General features: G+C 42.6%; 2 protein-coding genes and 1 non-coding gene across 5 annotated transcripts in view; 1 reads left to right on the top strand and 2 right to left on the bottom strand.

Moving 5' to 3' along the window:
- The window catches only part of LOC139545612 (natterin-3-like), a 21,963-nt gene extending 11,919 nt beyond the window's left edge, over positions 1-10,044 (bottom strand). Inside the window, exon 1 of one of the 2 annotated variants that reach the window (XM_071353575.1) lies at positions 9,985-10,044. The gene's annotated coding sequence lies outside the window, so the exon portion shown is untranslated. Of the gene's footprint in view, positions 1-7,309; positions 7,413-9,984 lie in introns of those variants that run through there. The other variant, XM_071353576.1, reaches the window with a different exon arrangement.
- Positions 2,504-2,575, bottom strand: trnap-ugg (transfer RNA proline (anticodon UGG)). Its single transcript has one exon. It is a non-coding gene; the product is annotated as a tRNA-Pro (tRNA).
- On the top strand, positions 8,837-18,794 carry LOC139545613 (probable peptidyl-tRNA hydrolase). 2 transcript variants are annotated; one of them, XM_071353579.1, is made up of 6 exons: positions 8,837-8,922; positions 9,293-9,421; positions 15,001-15,220; positions 17,603-17,702; positions 17,806-17,851; positions 18,058-18,794. In XM_071353579.1, the coding sequence occupies exons 1-6, from the start codon at positions 8,920-8,922 to the stop codon at positions 18,325-18,327; spliced, it is 768 nt and encodes a 255-aa protein (XP_071209680.1). In that variant the 5' UTR covers positions 8,837-8,919; the 3' UTR covers positions 18,328-18,794. The 2 variants fall into 2 exon arrangements, with proteins under 2 accessions (XP_071209680.1, XP_071209679.1); XM_071353578.1 differs by having other exon boundaries at positions 8,843-8,931.

Raw genomic sequence — 18,794 nt, 5'->3', positions numbered from 1 at the left:
CTCGATGGAGATGATGGCAAGGGATGAGAGTCGTCCTTGATAGGCCCGGAACTGTATGTCTTGATCCATTTCAGCGCAGAAAATGACCTCTCAACGGATGCTGTTGTAGCTGGTATAGTGAGGACCAGCTGCAGTAACTTTGTCGCCTCGGGGACAGTCTGTGTCAGGTCATGATGGAACAAAAAGCTGAGGAGCTGTCCAGGCAATTTGTCTCATACCATTTGTGAACTGTACACTAGACAAGATCAGCCTTAACTCCCTCAAAATCTAAGCACTTTGCATATTTTGACAGACTCTCCAGTTTGCAGCTGTCAAACTTTTGTGACATTGTTTCGATGTTTTTGCAGTCCACTAAGCCAAGGAACTTAAAATCCCCAGAGTGGTTGGTATGGATTTCCCTGCCTGTGAGTTTTATAACTTCCCTCCACCCATCCTGACAGTTCCAGAGAGACTAGGGGATCATAAACTGTTTCCCCAAAGTGACCTCAGCTTCCAGGCCACCGATAGGGTGCTAGGGGGCCAGACACCTGGCTTCTGCCCAACCTGGTCTCAGAGAATTTCCTATTATTCTGTACGTAAATCTGAGTTACTCTATTTAGTATATGTTACGTTCCGTATGGTATGGTATGTATTAATTTGTGGATGTCCATCACCCATTTTGTATGATATATTACATTTTACAATTTGTATTATGTTACTACTTTGCGAAACGTACAATATGTTACGGATTTGTAAAATGTACGATATGTTACGAATTTGCAAAAATGTATGATATGTTACAAATTCTAGCTTGCTAATTTAAGGTTAGGGATAGATGAAAGGTTAGCTAAAAGGGTTAGGGTAAGCTAACATGCTAAGCAGTTGCAAAGTAGCTAAAAAGTAGTATCCAGTTGAAAAGTTGCAAATTAGCTAAAATTGTCTATGATGAGATTTGAACTAGCAACCTTTGCGTTGCTAGACATTCGTGTTATACACCCACCCATCATCCAACTTTTGTTTTTGTCTTAAGTAACCATCTGTCTTATGCAACCATACCAAAGGAACATACTGTATCACTCTACATGAAGAATTTCATATTCACGTACAGAATAATACAAAATGCTCTAAGACAGGGTTGTTCTGCCTGCTCATCCCAGATCCTCCTCAGTCTCTCCAAGTGGACAAGAGTGATGGAGTGCTTGTGTAACCGATGTGAAATGGCTAGCCAGGTAGCGGTGGTGCGCGCTAGCAGCCTTTCAGTCGGTTACGTCACGCGCTTTGAGACCTTGAAGTAGTGGTTCCCCTTGCTCTGCAAGGGCCGTGGCTTTTGTGGAGCGATGGGTAACGATGCTTCGTGGGTGTCAGTTGTTGATGTTTGCAGAGGGTCCCTGGTTTGCGCCCGGGTCGGGGCGAGGGCACGGATGTAAAGTTATACTGATACACTTGGACAGAAGTGAGTGATGTTGTTATTGAAACTTGTGCATTTACTGTTGGCTGTTACTATTGCTGTTTGCTAATAGTAGTTGATTATATGTATTATACAGTCCTTTGCTTATGTCACTATCTCCTTATACAGTCAATATTATTATTGCTCTTGTGTTATTTATTACTCATTCATTATCATGTTTATTAGTATATTCATTTATTAGCATAACTATTCTCTGTACAGAACCACATCCATCTCATATGTCCTCTCGAAATAAAGTTGTTTAGTGTGAGTAACTCTCTGTGAGGTTGCCTTATTCCTCTACCCAACTGGAGAACCATTCCCTTTCAGTGGTCAAACCTGGCTCTCATCTGAACATTGATATTGTCCAGTATGTTGTAGTAGATTCACCCCCTCTCTACTCGGATTGGCTGTTTCTATGAGTTTCGCTTTCAGCCAGGCCCAGTTCATTGCATTTCTGCTCGAATCGCTCATAGAAACAAAGGCATATAATAGTTCCAGAGTTGCCCGTTTGTTGATCTGGCACTCTCAATTACAGACTCCTGTTTACCTAGGTAGCATGTAGCCTAGCATTTATTAGGTCTTTCAAAATCTTTTATCTTGTCTTTGCATTGTGCATGCTGATGTTCAATCTCCGTTGTTCATTCAATTCCAGATCTATCTGCCAAATGTCTTAAGAGCTATCTGGCTTTGGATGTGAGAAAGACTTTTCATGCTTGTTGAGCACTATAGGCAAGTTCAAGTTGCAGTAACTGGCTCTTGTCCACACGTTGTCGCTGGTGTAGAACTGTAGGCATGGGAAGCAGTAGAGTCGGCTGCTAGCAGCGCAGCCTCAGAGCCAGTCGTTCCGTTGATACCACTCAGATTTAAATGGTGGTGTGATTTTCTGTCCAGTCCTTTAATTTAGGTCCATAAGCTCAGGTGTTGGTCTTCCATCACTTATCATCCCCTGGTTCGCTAGGAAATACAACTTTGATAACTGTTTCAGATGCAATATATTAGCCATCCTGATCACCTTCATTTTGGCTAGCAGTAAAAAGAAATTAATCGCCATTGGCGGCAGATGCAAGTACAAAAGGGCTTGTCCGGGATTTGAACCCGGGACCTCTCGCACCCAAAGCGAGAATCATACCCCTAGACCAACGAGCCAATTTATCCAATAAGTTTTTTTGCTGTCACCGGTGAGGATATGGATTGACGTGTCGATAGTGCCAGGCCACAGTGAATCACGTGAGTTTTGGTGGTATACTTGTGAGCATAGCTGTCTTCCAAGCAGTTGACCAGGTTTCAGTTCAAATCCTCTGTAATTCATCTGCTGAGACTTTCAGATTCAATTTTCATTTGCTGTAACAGCAAGAAACAAATGAAGAGCTAAATTTAGATTTTGAAGTTGAAAAAGAAGACCGGTACGTGAATAAATGATCAAATCCCCATTGGAATCTGTCAGTTTTAAACTGGAGATATCACTTTTTTTTGCACTGGATGCTTCTCAATCGTCCATAACCGCTGATGTCACACCTCTGCATCTTCGGTGAAAGGCGGCAGAGCGAGAGCGATGTTTGTCAAAACATGAGACATCCCGAAAATCAGTCTTCTCATATAAATGTCTGTAGCTTCCGAACGGTTCGACCTACAAAATTCTATGGAAAGGGGAGACTCTAACAAACACAATGCTGTTCTCAGTTTTTCTCTACGACCCCCACAAGTGTCACGGGACTCGTCTAAAGGTAACCAGTACCGGTTAAAATGACAGATTTTGAATCAAGGAAGAAATGAATAAATGTTGTGCAATGTTGAAGCCACTAGTGCAGAGCACAATGGATTAGCAGTCCATTGTCTTAATCACTCAGCCACCTCGTCCTGCACTCCAGGGGTGGCAGTTGCCCCTCCAACCAGTTGCCCAAGATCAACCTGTCTCAGACTGTTAAAGGCTCTTCCGGGACTGGTCTCGGAGCAGTGGGCTTGCTGAAATAAGTGGGTGTGTCAAACGAAATGAGCGTGGCGAAAGTGCACTGTTATTGGATGGTCTCTTTTGATTGAACAGGGTTGTTGCCAGTGCCACCGCTTAGCGTAGCCTATTTCAGGAAGTGTATAGAGGATGCTAAAGCAGTTTTAATCACATACACAACTCAAACCTTTATGAAAGCAAACATGACAAATTATTACTGGTATAATACTGTGTGTCATGAGGTATTGTATTGTACAGTCTCAATCATTTTCACATAGACAACTCAAACTTTTATGAAAGCAATAGCTATTTTTGCCCGAGCCACTGCGTAAATTGGTCATCATCGGCAGCCGGGCATGCAACCCATAGGTCTGCACTTACGCAAGCTTGCTATCAGTGTTTAGAAATGGCACATCGACAAGTTTAAAAATTACATTGCGCACATTAGACTACACAACTGCAATTAAACGTGATAAATGTAACATGTTAACAAGATGAAAGCATGTTAAGATACATGCATTTACATGCAATGTTTTTCACGATTTCACGACACCCATCATTCTGAGTTTCCCAAAAGTAGTTGATTTCGATGCGCCTTCCTACACAGTCATGTTTCTACTAATCTCTGCACTCGATGGCAAGAACTGACAGAAAATCAGGCCAATTACATGTGCGCTTCCGATATGCCTACTTTTTTTCGACACCCCTATTTATTTCGACTAACCCAGTGTCCGGCTGCCATATTGGGCTGCAGCTACCCCCTTCTCAAATCAAATCAAATGTTATTTGTCACATGTGCCGAATACAACAGGTGTAGTAGACCTTACAGTGAAATGCTTACTTACAAGCCATTAACCAACAATGCAGTTTTAAGAAAAATACTAAAAAATAAAGAAATAAAAGTAACAAATAATTAAAGAGCAGCAGTAAAATAACAATAGCGAGGCTAATATACAGGTACAGAGTCAATGTGCGGTGGCACCGGTTAGTCGAGGTAATTCAGGTAATATGTACATGTAGGTAGAGTTATTAAAGTGACTATGCATAGATAATAAACAGAGAGTAGCAGCAGCGTAAAATGGGGGGGCAATGCAAATTGTCTGGGTATCCATTTGATTAGATGTTCAGGAGTCTTATGGCTTGGGGGTAGAAGCTGTTTAGAAGCCTCTTGGACCTAGACCTAGCGCTCCGGTACTGCTTGCCATGCGGTAGCAGAGAGAACAGTCTATGACTAGGGTGGCTGGAGTCTTTGACAATTTTTAGGGCCTTCCCCTGACACCGCCTGGTATAGAGGTCCTGGATGGCAGGAAGCTTGGCCCCAGTGATGCACTGGGCCGTACACACTACCCTCTGTAGTGCCTTGCGGTCGGAGGCCGAGCAGTTGCCATACCAGGCAGTGATGCAAACAGTCAGGATGCTCTCGATGGTGCAGCTGTACAACCTTTTGAGGATTTCAGGACACATGTCAAATCTTCTCAGTCTCCTGAGGGGGAAGGGGTTTTGTTGTGCACTCTTCACGGCTGTCTTGGTGTGCTTGGACCATGTTAGTTTGTTGGTGATGTGGACACCAAGGAACTTGAAACTCTCAACCTGCTCCACTATAGCCCCGTTGATGGGAATCGGGGCGTGCTCGGTCCTCCTTTTCCTGTAGTCCACAATCTTCTCCTTTGTCTTGATCACGTTGAGGGAGAGGTTGTTGTCCTTGCACCACACGGCAAGGTTTCTGTGTCATCAGCAAACTTAATGATGGTGTTGGAGTCGTGCCTGGCCGTGCAGTCATGAGTGAACAGGGAGTAACAGAGGAGACTGAGCACACACCCCTGAGGACACGCCCCCGTGTTGAGGATTAGCGTTGCGGATGTGTTGTTATCTACCCTTACCATGACGGGGCGGCCCGTCTGGAAGTCCAGGATCCAGTTGCAGAGGGAGATTTTTAGTCCCAGGGTCCTTAGCTTAGTGATGAACTTTGAGAGCACTATGGTGTTGAATGCTGAGTTGTAGTCAATGAATAGCATTCTCACATATGTGTTCCTTTTGTCCAGGTGTGTAAGGGTAGTGTCATGACGTTGGGTTGGGGGTAGGTTTACGACAGTCATAAATACCTCTTTCCCCCTTTTTCTCTCCCCCCACTATAACTGATGTGACATAAGGAAACCCATGGGTTAACATAGAGATTCTGGGTAACATCAGAAGTTGGGGGAAATGAACTATATTCTGATAATCCAACCAACTGAACATATGCGGTGGTATTTAAGGTATATTATGTCAGTTCGGTTGCCCTCTGACACATTCTCATCAATGATAGAATGACAAACTCTACTGTGGAAAGTATAAATGTCAGAGGTATCGGATTCACATGGAATTGTTGTTTAATTCAAATGTTTGAATATGAGATTATTTGTGAAGAGATTAAATGTAAATTTAGCTTCCAAATGAGAGATCTGTGCTTTCATAAGTTTTCCTCAGCTCAACCAGTGGCCCGCCCCTGTGAAGAGGCATGGGTTAGAAACTTTTCAGACACACCTCTCTTCCTCCACTATATAAAGCCAGTGACAAAAATGTAACTTCCTGTTCCGGGTACATTTTGGATGACGATCCGATGTCAAGATGGTTCAGACAATAACTACAGAACTAGGCCAACATCAGCATGGACTTTGATTGTGAATGGTATGAACTTTGAACTCGTGTTCACTACAGAAGTGATATCTCCTAGCCGTTGAGTTGGCAACAGCTGCTACAAACGCAGGTTAGGAAGGACAGTCCGAGTATCCCGTCTACTACCCACAACGTTACTACAACGTCTCCCGTGACTACCAGAGACGTTCTCCAAAGGACAGAGGACTCGGGTTGTCGATACGGCCTTCCATCTACCACCAACCTACTGAAGCGCAGCTCAGAGTAAATATGTATTGCATTTTCCTTGTCAAATGGGCGGTAATTTAGAATGCATAAGATACTATATTTACGAGAGCACAGCTTTTGCCCTGTTCCGAATCTCCCGCTCTTTCACTAAAATCCCGCCCCTTCCCTTTGTGTAACAAGCTGTCATATCTATTCCGCCCGCTAGGGACGTTTTCTGTATGACGTAATTTGTGATCAAGTTATGATTTAATTGTATATGTGTGATTCTGTGTGATTAGTTAGGTATTTAGTAAATAAATAATTAAACCCAATTTTGTATTGCTGATTCAACTTGTTAGCCAGGATTCTTGCAGATAATCAAGGACTTACAACTTTCAGATGAGACTGAATAAAATGACGATTAATGTGACGGCTATTTAGTAAAATATTACTAAATCTTTAAGAGTTTATTCGAAAGATAACAGCTCTATAAATATTATTTCGCGGTGTCCCTCTCTAGTTAATTAATATTTACATGATTAGTTCAATCAGGTAATATTAATTACGGATAAATTATTTTATAGAATAGCATGTCATAGCAATCAATCTGGCATAGTCAAAGACACGACAGTAGTGTGGAGTGCAATAGGAATTGCATCATCTGTGGCTCTGTTGGTGCAGTATGCAAATTGGAGTGGGCCTAAGGTTTCTGGGATAATGGTGTTGATGTGAGCCATGACCAGCCTTTCAAAGCACTTCATGGCTACAGACGTGAGTGCTACGGGTCAGTAGTCATTTAGGCAGGTTACCTTATTGTTCTTGGGCACAGGGACTATGGTGGTGTTCGACCTTGGAGTATTCATCCTCCAAGTTCGAAGTACTGGTCAACATGGACAACTTTGAGTTTGTGGAGTGGATCGAGGAGGAATACGGTGCTGTCCCTCATCATACTGTCAAGACCTGCCCAGGCGTTGAGAAAGGTTGTGACCCAACATAAAGCCTTCTTCCTGCCCTTGGAGGGTGATGACTACTGGTACAAGAGCTACCAGGTCATGGCCTTCAACACAGACGCCTACAGCCAGCACATCTCTCACCTGGAGTAGGCCAACGACCAGATCGAGCTGTTCAACCACCCTCTTAAGGCCTTGCAGTTCGTCAGGGTCACCAACCTGGAGTGCAGCAGTGTATAGAAGACGGTCTTTCTGGAGAAGACCAGTACTGTTGAGAAGACCTGGGACATCGTCAGGGAAAGCCACAACAGTTCCACCACCATGACAGCCAATGACATTGATGCTGCCGTAGAGAGATGCCAGCCTGTCCCTGATGCCATCCCCTGCTACCCTGATGTGACAGACTACTGAGACAGATTCTAGATGTGTGAAGTCTCTAAGAGCTTTGCACACCTGGATTGTACAATATTTGGCAATTATTCTTTAAAAATGTGTCAATCTCTGTCAAGTTGGTTGTTGATCATTGCTAGACAGCCATTTTCAAGTCTTGCTATAGATTTTCAAGTCGATTTAAGTAAAAACTGTAGCTATGCCAGTTAGGAACATTCAATGTTATCTTTGTAAGCAACTCCTGAGTATATTTGGCCTTGTGTTTTAGGTAATTGTCCTGCTGAAAAGTGAATTTGTCTCCCAGTGTCTGTTGGAAAGCAGACTATTCTGTTTATTTTTATCCTTAAAAACTGCCTAGTCCTTGCCGATGACAAGCATACCCAGAACATGATGCAGCCACCGCCATGCTTGAAAATATGAGGAGTGGTGCTCAGTGATGTTTGTGTTGTGTTTGCCCCAAACATAATGCTTTGTATTCAAGACAAAATTATCCTTTCTTTGCCACTTTTCTTCCAGTATTACTTCAGTGCCTAATTGCAAACAGGATGCATGTTTTGGAATATTTTTTATTGTGTACAGGCTTCCTTCTTTTCACTCTGTTATTTAGATTAGTATTGTGGAGTAACTACAGTGCTGTTGATCCATCCTCAGTTATTTCCTATCAGAGCCATTAAACTCTGTAACTGTTTTAAAATCACCATTGGCCTCATGGTGATATGCATGAACGGTTTCCTTCTCCTCCTGCAACTGAGTTAGTGTTGATACACCATCCAAAGTGTAATTAATAACTGCAGCATGCTAATCTACCAATAGGTTCCCTTCTTTGCGAACCATTGGAAACCTCCCTGGTCTTTGTGGTTGAATCTGTGCCATAAGTTCTCTGCTCGACTGAGGGACCTTACAGATAATTGTATGTGTAGGGTACAGAGATGGGGTAGTCATTTACAAATCCTGTTAAACACTATTATTGCTTACAGAGTGAGTCCTTGCAAGTTATTACGTGACTTGTTAAGCACATGTTTACTCCTGAACTCATCTAGGCTTGAATACTTATTGACACAAGGCATTTCAGCTTTTCATTTTAATTAATTTGTAAACATTTCGAAACACATTTTCCACTTTGACTAATGGGGTGTTGTGTGGAGATCATTTTAAAAAATCTACATTTAATCCATTTTAAATTCAGGCTGTAACACCACAAAATGTGGCAAAAGTCAAGGGTGTGAATAGTTTCTGAAGACACCGTAAGTGAATTTATAAACCTCCAAGCTAGGTGGCGGTACGGTTGAAAAGATCAGAAGTTGATCACAATGAACCCTCTCAGTTTTCTGTCCACCAGTCTCTTTGATTAATGTCAAAGTTGCATGGTACGGCAGGTTTGTTTTACCAAGAGAACTCTATAGATATCCCTTTCCAATGTTTCTTCTTTTGTGTTCTTAATTTTATAGCGAGATATTTAAACTATAGACATTTGAAATATATTCGTTTATTACTGAACTGAAACGTCAGGAGTACGTTATTGGATCTAAGCTATTGATGGTGGTCACAGACAGTAGGCTTTTGACACTAGGCTACTCACAATGTCACTGCAAGAGAACATGAAGTTATGAACGTAAAAGTGTTTGTAACGTTGCCTTTTCTGTGCTTATGAGAAACGTCAATAGACATTAAAGCCTGGGAAACGTCACTGTTGTTGGTAGGTCTAAACTTTGGCTTTGTGTGTCACCGTTTTTCAAGACTCTGCTGAACTTTGTCACAATGAGACGACTTTTATTAAAACTGATAAATCGAGCTTTGCTGACTGGACCCGTTGGACCAATGATGGGCAGTGAAGCTGGAGTCCACACAAATTCTCGCCGGAGACTGGTAAGTGAATTATTAAAGAAAAACTATTTCTACCCACATATGTTGTAGTCAGTACACTGCAGACACTGTTTTGACTAGATTGGATACAGTTTGTCAGTATGGACTTTTCAAGCAGGTTAGGAGAATTAATGTAGCAGGTTCGGATAATTAGGTTAAGGTTAGCTAAAACGCTAACATTTTAAACGTTTGTCGTACATTTGACAAACTGTATCTATGTTTTTACGTTATAAAAGTGAAATACAAAAAATTTGCTCCTGTGTGTTATTGTCAATGATTGTCAATGATTGTCAATATTAACCTGAGCTACGGTGCACCGGCCTGTGACGTGACGGACAAAATTGGTGAGGGAGGAGCGCCCTTTTGAAATCAAGTTGTCAACAATGTAGCATGGTGCATCGTCCAGAAACATACATCTCTTTTCCATAAAATAGATGTTAGAATTTTAAATTATTTTTCATTGGGAAGGCAGATAAAGCATTTTTATCAAAAGTAATCACTTTTGCATGTGAAAACAGAATCATACTCATTACTCCACGTGCTTAATCTAGCATAGGCTAACTCACTTGTTTTGAGCCGACTTCACCGTGGGATTTGAACAGGGCACCTGGCTCATGCCAGGGAGGCAGACCAGTATCAAAGTGAATGCAATCACTTTTCACCCAGTGTAAAGTCCTCCCACCCGGGTAACCTGGGCCAGATAATAGAATCTCATCAATGATTAAACCCAGAGCTACAGTGAGCTCCAAAAGTATTGGGATATGGATCATTTTAGTTTTCTCTTTGCTCTGTACTCCAGCACTTTGGATTTTAAATGATACATTGACTAAAGTGCAGACCGTCAGCTTTAATTTGAGGTTATTTTCATCCGTATCGGGTGAATCGTTTAGAAATTACAGCACATTATGTACATAGTCCCCCGTTTTAGGGGACCAAAAGTATTGGGACAAATTCACTTATGCGTAGTTAAGTAGTCAAAAGTTTTGTATTTGGTCCCATTCATAGCACACAATGATTACATCAAGCTTGTGACTACAAACTAGTTGGATGCATTTGCTGTTTGTTTTGGTTGTGTTTCAGATTATTTTGTGCCCAATAGAAATGAATGGTAAGTGAGGTATTGTCATTTTGGAGTCACTTTTATTATAAATAAGAATAGAATATGATTCTAAACACTTCTACATTCATGTGGATGCTACCATTAATAGGGATTATCCTAAATGAATTGTGCATAATGATGAGTGAGAAAGTTAGAGGCATAAATATCGTCTCCCCCCCCCAAAAAAAATGCTAACCTCCCCTTTTTATTGTAATAGTGAAATGTTAGCATGTCTTGAGGGTATGATATTTGTGCATCTGTAACTTTCTCACTCATCATTATTCAGGACTATCCATAATCATGGTAGCATCCATATTAATGGGAGTAGAAGTGTTTAGAAACATATATTGTATATGGACTATATACCACCACTAAGGGCTATTCTTAACCATATACCACAAACCCCTGAGGTGCCTTATTGCTATTATAAACTTGTTACCACTGTAATTAGAGCAGTAAAAATGCATTTTTGTCTGATATACCACGGCTGTCAGCCAAGGCAAAGGTTGGCAACTTTGAAGAATCTCAAATATAAAATATATTTTGATTTGTTTAATTAAGACTTTTTTGGTTACTACATGATTCCATGTGTTATTTCATAGTTTTCATGTCTTCACTATTATTCTACAATGTAGAAAATAGTAAAAATAAAGAAAAACCTTTGAATGAGTAGGTGTGTCCAAACTTTTGACTGGTACTGTATATATACCAAAAAAATATATGGGGGATTAGAAATGTTGCAGATAATTACTTTGATACAATCTATCTGCACTATTAAAGCTGATCTACCCCCTATATATATATATTAAAATAACACTTATCGATACGTTTTATATATTTTTATGCATCATGTCAATGCCATTTATAAAATGTTTGTTTCCACGGTAAAGCCTATAAAAGCGCAGGTCCAGCCACTCAGTGGTTATAACAATAATCATGCCCAGTCCGCAGGAGGCGTAGAGCCACTGGCTGTCAGGCACATGAGGAGACTTTAGGTCCCTTAGTCGACTACTGTAGCCATCACCTTCCTAGGTATGAGTGTCTTTTGGGCTGCAAAGCTCACTAGGCAAAAGTATAAAAAAATAAAATAAATGGCTTTTAACTAACTTTGATGAATTTCTGTTTTTATTATTAGATGGATAATAGATTGTTTTAGGCATACAAGTTATGTTAGTTATTGATAACGACTAGGCGTGTAGAGGAATACCGATCAGTTTGAAAGCAGGCTATTGCAATACAGAAAATAAATCTTCTATAAGTTCACAGTGTAAATTATGGGGAAGGAGAATGGGAACAATGGCAAAAGCATGGCAGAGTCTTTCAACAGGCCTTTCTGCAGCCACAACTCTACAACCGGTGCATTGGACCTTTTTGTGGCCGTTGTGCTTTGGAAAAAAAAAGTGGACTTTTTACGTGACCTGTCACGAATTTAGAATGAGTCATAGTCTTATGTAGCGGACTAAACTCCACTCCACTGCTTTTAATCAGTGCAAGGTGACCGGAAACATGACCGAATACAAACAGTGTAGCTATTCCCTCCGCAGGGCAATCAAACAAGCTAAACGTCAGTGTAGAGACAAAGTAGAGTCACAATTCAACGGCTCAGACACGAGAGGTATGTGGCAGGGTCTACAGTCAATCACGGACTACAGAAGGAAAACCTGCCCCGTCGCGGACCACGATGACAAACTAAACAACTTCTTTGCTCGCTTTGAGGACAATACAGTGCCACTGACAAGGCTTGCTACCAAAACCTGCGGGCTCTCCGTCACTGCAGCCAATGTGAGTAAAACATTTAAACGTGTTAACCCTCGTAAGGCTGCCATCCCAGACGGCATCCCCATCCGCGTCCTCAGAGCATGCGCAGACCAGCTGGCTGGTGTGTTTACGGACATATTCAATCAATCCTTATCCCCAGTCTGCTGTTCCCACATGCTTCAAGAGGGCCACCATTGTTCCTGTTCCCAAGAAAGCTAAGGTAACTGAGGTAAATGACTATCGCCCCGTAGCACTCACTTCTGTCATCATGAAGTGCTTTGAGAGACTAATCAAGGAACATATCACCTCCACCCTACCTGACACCCTAGACCCACTCCAATTTGCTTACCACCCCCAATAGGTCCATAGACGACGCAATCACACTGCACACTGCCCTAACCCATCTGGACAAGAGGAATACCTATGTAAGAATGCTGTTCATCGACTACAGCTCAGCATTTAACACCATAGTACCCTCCAAACTCGTCATTAAGCTCGAGACCCTGGGTATCGACCCCGCCCTGTGCAACTGGGTCCTGGACTTTCTGACGGGCCGCCCCCAGGTGATGAGGGTAGGTAACAACATCTCCACCCCGCTGATCCTCAACACTGGGGCCACACAAGGGTGCGTTCTCAGCCCTCTCCTGTACTCCCTGTTCACCCATGACTGCTTGGCCATGCACGCCTCCAACTCAATCATCAAGTTTGCAGACAACACTACAGTGGTAGGCTTGATTACCAACAACGACGAGACGGCCTACAGGGAGGAGGTGAGGGCCCTTGGAGTGTGGTGTCAGGAAAATAACCTCACACTCAATGTCAACAAAACAAAGGAGATGATCGTGGACTACAGCAAACAGCAGAGGGAGCAGCCCCCTATCCACATCGACGGGACAGTAGAGGAGAAAGTGGAAAGTTTTAAGTTCCTCGGCGTACACATCACGGACAAACTGAAATGGTCCACCCACACAGACAGCATGGTGAAGAAGGCGCAGCAGCGCCTCTTCAACCTCAGGAGGCTGAAGAAATTTGGCTTGTCACCAAAAACACTCACAAACTTTTTCAGATGCACAATCGAGAGCATCCTGTCGAGCTGTATCACCGCCTAGTACGGCAACTGCTCCGCCCACAACCGTAAAGCTCTCCAGAAGGTAGGTCTGCACAATGCATCACCAGGGGCTAACTACCTGCCCGTCAGGACACCTACACCACCCGATGTCACAGGAAGGCCAAACAGATCATCAAGGAAAACAACCACACGAGCCACTGCCTGTTCACCCCGCTATCACTTAGAAGGCGAGGCCAGTACAGGTGCATCAAAGCGGGGACCGAGAGACTGTTAAACAGCCATCACTAACATTGAGTGGCTGCTGCCAACATACTGACTCAACTCTAGCCACTTTAATAATGAAAAAATGGATGTAATAAATGTATCACTAGCCACTTTAAACAATGCCACTTTATATAATGTTTACATACCATACATTACTCATCTCATATGTATATACTGTACTCTATACCGTCTACTGCATCTTGCCTATGCCGTTCGGCCATCGCTCATTAATATATTTTTATGTACATATTCTTATTGATTCCTTTACACCTTTTTGTGTGTATAAGGTAGTTGTTGTCAAATTTTTTGGTTAGATTACTTGTTAGATATTACTGCAAGGTCGGAACGAGAAGCACAAGCATTTCGCTACACTTTCATTAACATCTGCTAACCATGTGTATGTGACAAATAAAAGTTGGTTTGATGAAGAAAGTTTCTGATGACTCCACCAACGGAGTGGAGCAGATACCAGGCTTTGGAATCTGGCTCCGACTACATCGATACACCCAAGGTCAATACTTCAATTTTTTTAATGTAACGCCTACCTTGTACGTGTGTTTGTCCTCTGTAGTTGGGTGCCTTTTTTTGTTTGCTGAAATCCATAATTTTTCAATAAACGTTAACCAAATGCAACCACCAACTCTTTGTTCACTGCTCTAAGATGGAAAATCAGCTCTAATTCGAATGTGCCAATTGAATCTCAGCAGGGAAACAGTCGTTGGTTGTATTTGATTCATGTTTATTGAAAAAGTATGGATTTCAGCAAACAAAGAAAAGCATTCAACTACAAAGGACAAACAAGTACAAGACAGGGGGTTTCATAATTTACAGTTTTTGAAGTACTGACCTTGGGCGAATTGATGTAGTCAGAGCTAGATTCCACAAAGCCTGGTCTCCGCTCCACTGCGTTGGTGGAGTCATCAGAAACTTCCTAAGGCCAACGTGTCTATTTCACAATAAGCCGTGATGAAGGGCTCGCTTCGCCTGCGATCAGTCCTTTGATTTAGTTCACGCTGTCCATTTTGCTGAATTTTATGCACATGTATTAGGACACATCAAGGGATTCTCGCAGGCGGGTTATATGTCTTTAAAGTTTGCTACGTGGGGTAGCAGCAATGTAGGCTACCTGGGGCTTCTACATTTTATTCTTCATAATTATAAGTTAGACATGAAGAGCTCCAAAAACAAGGCTCCCTGGCACAATTATGAGCCAAAAACTAATTTTGATCATATATTTGAAACAAGACTTTGTTATTGTTAGTTAAAAATGTGTGACTAACATGACACAAATCAGTATGTTCTTGTGGGAGGAGAACCACTGTGCTCACCAATGGCATTTAGAGAAATATAATATGCAAAGATGGAAAATATGTATTTATTGTTGTTGTGCAGGTTGTGGGACTGGGAAACCCTGGAATGAACAGTTCACGCCACAGCGTAGGCATGGCAGTACTGGAAGCACTTGCTTCCCGGCTTGGGGTAGCTGATAGCTGGCGTGGTGATAGGCATGTGTCCGGTGAGGTCATCGTATCTGACATCCAGGACACCCAAATCGTGCTTCTTCGACCACGACTACTGATGAACATAAACGGTGTATCCGTGGCCAAAGCAGGTGAGGAATCTTGTCTTCTTGATGTTTTTTACATTTTATGCATTTTGAGTTTTGACTGAGGAATTAGTACAAAAGTAGGCTTTGTGTACTATGAATTTGTTTTATTTATTTATTTTATTTCACCTTTATTTGACCAGGTAGGCTAGTTGTAAACATGTTCTCATTTACAACTGCGACCTGGCCACGATAAAGCAAAGCAGTGCGACACAAACAACAACACAGTTACACATGGAATAACAGTCTAAAAGTCTATATACAGTGTGTGCAAATGAGGTAGGATAAGGGAGGTAAAGGCAATGAATAGGCCATAGTGGCTAAATAATTACAATTTAGCAATTAAACACTGGAGTGATAAATGTGCAGAAGATGAGTGTGCAAGTAGAGATACTGGGCTGCAAAGGAGCAAAATAAAAATAACAGTATGGGGATGAGGTAGTTGGATGGGCTATTTACAGATGGGCTATGTACAGGTGCAGTGATATGTGAGCTGCTCTGACAACTGGTGCTTAAAGCTAGTGAGGGAAATATGAGTCTCCAGCTTCAGGGATTTTTTTCCAGTTCATTCCAGTCATTGGCAGCAGAGAACTGGAAGGAAAGGTGGCCGAAGGAGGAATTGGCTTTGAGGGTGACCAGTGAAATATACCTGCTGGAGCGCGTGCTACGGGTGGGTGCTGCTACAGTGACCAGTGAGCTGAGATAATGCGGGGCTTTTACCTAGCAGAGACTTGTAGATGACCTGGAGCCAGTGGGTTTGGCGAAGAATATGAAGCGAGGGCCAGCCAACGAGAGCATACAGGTCGCAGTGGTGGGTAGTATATGGGGCTTTGGAGACAGAATGGATGGCACTGTGATAGACTGCATCTAATTTGCTGAGTAGAGTGTTGGAGGATATTTTGTAAATGACATCGCCGAAGTCAAGGATCGGTAGGATAGTCAGTTTTATGAGGGTATGTTTGGCAGCATGAGTGAAGAATGCTTTGTTGTGAAATAGGAAGCCGATTCTAGATTTAATTTTGGATTGGAGATGCTTAATGTGAGTCTGGAAGGAGAGTTTACAGTCTAACCAGACACCTAGGTATTTGTAGTTGTCCACATATTCTAAGTCAGAACCGTCCAGAGTAGTGATGCTGGACGGGCGAGCAGGTGTGGGCAGCAATCGGTTGAAGAGCATTCATTTAGTTTTACTTGCATTTAAGAGCAGTTGGAGGCCACGGAAGGAGAGTTGTATGGCATTGAAGCCCGTCTGGAGGTTAGTTAACACAGTCTCCAAAGAAGGGCCAGAAGTATACAGAATGGTTTCGTCTGCGTAGAGGTGGATCAGAGAATCACCAGCAGCAAGAGCGTCATCATTGATGTATACAGAGAAGAGAGTCGGCTTGAGGATTGAACCCTGTGGCACCCCCATAGAGACTGCCAGAGGCCCGGACAACAGACCCTCCGATTTGACACACTGAACTCTGTCTGATAAGTAGTTTGTGAACCAGGTGAGGCAGTCATTTGAGAAACCAAGGCTGTTGAGTCTGCCGATAAGAATGTGGTGATTGACGAGAGTCGAAAGCCTTGGCCAGGTCGATGAATACAGCTGCACAGTATTGTCTCTTATCGATGGCGGTTATGATATCGTTTTTAGGACCTTGAGCGTGGCTGAGGTGCACCCATGACCAGCTCGGAAACCAGATTGCATAGCGGAGAAGGTACGGTGGGATTCGAAATGGTCGGTGATCTCTTTGTTAACTTGGCTTTTGAAGAATTTAGAAAGGCAGGGTAGGATAGATATAGGTCTGTAGCAGTTTGGGTCTAGAGTGTCTCCCCTTTGAAGAGTGGGATGACCGCGGCAGCTTTCCAATCTTTGAGGATCTCAGACGATACGAAAGAGAGGTTGAACAGGCTCGTAATAGGGGTTGCAACAATTTCTGCGGATAATTTTTGAAAGAGAGGGTCCAGATTGTCTAACCCGGCTGATTTGTAGGGGTCCAGATTTTGCAGCTCTTTCAGAACATCAGCTATCTGGATTTGGGTGAAGGAGAAATGGGAGAGGCTTGGACAAGTTGCTGTGGGGTGCGCAGGGCTGTTGACCGGGGTAGGGGTAGCCAGGTGGAAAGTATGGCCAGCCGTAGAAAAATGCTTATTGAAATTCTCAATTATTGCAGATTTATCAGTGGTGACAGTGTTTCCTAGCCTCAGTGCAGTGGGCAGCTGGGAGGAGGTGCTCTTATTCTCCATAGACTTTAGTGTCCCAGAACTTTTTGGAGTTTGTGCTACAGGATGCAAATTTCTGTTTGAAAAAGCTAGCCTTTGCTTTCCTGTTTTTTTTAATGATATTTGATGATATTAATGATATCATTGTTAATGATATTTTGTTTTTAATTACCTTGAATCAAGCGGTTAAATACAGCATCAAGCCTGAGCACATACTGCTGGTTCATGATGAGTTGGATAAGCCTCTTGGAAAGCTTGCTATGAAACAAGGAGGGAGCGCCAGGTGAGTTGATTCCCAGACAGTTATCAGCATGACTAATGACGCTATCTGACAACAATGTGATCTTCCCAACTTTGTGCTCATTCTATATGTTGTTGATTGACAGGGGTCACAATGGTGTGCGGTCCTGTGTTGAGTGTCTGCAGACTGATGTAAGTAACTTTCCACACAGGCAAATACTCTCCCTTCCCACATTGGGAGGAATTGAGAGATGACTGTTCCCTTTGACAAATTTGTGGAAAGTGCTAGAGAATCCAGAGAAATGTCATGTCTGTCAAAGGGAACTGTTGTCTGGACGGGTTGGGAGCAGAGCAAAAAGACAGACAATATAGTACTATTCTATTCTTGTGCCCCCCAGGTGATGCCCAGACTGCGTGTTGGGATTGGCAGACCATCAGGTAAAACATCAGTGGACCGGCATGTTCTGGGCCGCTTCTCTCAGGAGGAGCAGAAGGTTCTGAGTGGGGTTTTAGAAGAGAGTGTGGACATTCTCCTCTCCCAGCTCACTGACAAGGAGAATATGCAGTCCCCACTGTTGCCACGTGGAGGCAGACCAGCATCACAGACTGGGAAACAAAGGGAGCGTTTAAGCGCTCCACGAAAGGACACGGCCACTGGCCAGACCTGAGACTGACGAAAGACTTTGACAGAGCCAGTGAAACTGTGACTACTCTGGGATAGTAGCTTTGCTCCTGCTGAAACAAAGCTGCCTCTTGCAGAAATATGAAAGTGTGTACATGTTTTTATTTATTATGACTTTGTTTACGCTCTGGTTTAGGATGTATGTGAAATGAATGCCAAGTAAGCACACTTCGTTTCAAGGACAAAGAATTTAGATATGTATAAGATAATCATCGCATAGATCTAGATTGGTATGCATTTATTTTTAAGTTTCCCAAACTACCATGTGTATGGCGTGATCTAATTATGTGCAAGGTCTAAGGAGAGACCAATACTTGATATTAAAATTATTAAACAACCGTCTTGCCGATGGCATTAAGAAATGGAACTAATAGTGAATAAACTGAGGGGTTTCCTGATAAAAGAACATGGTTCATTCATGTTTCAGCCACCCAAAGTCTCACATCATCTAAA

This window comes from Salvelinus alpinus, chromosome 19, assembly GCF_045679555.1.
Source record: "Salvelinus alpinus chromosome 19, SLU_Salpinus.1, whole genome shotgun sequence".
Lineage (NCBI taxonomy): Eukaryota > Metazoa > Chordata > Actinopteri > Salmoniformes > Salmonidae > Salvelinus > Salvelinus alpinus.
The sequence above is the reverse complement of the archived record's forward strand: the minus strand, read 5'-3'. Positions and strand labels throughout refer to the sequence as shown.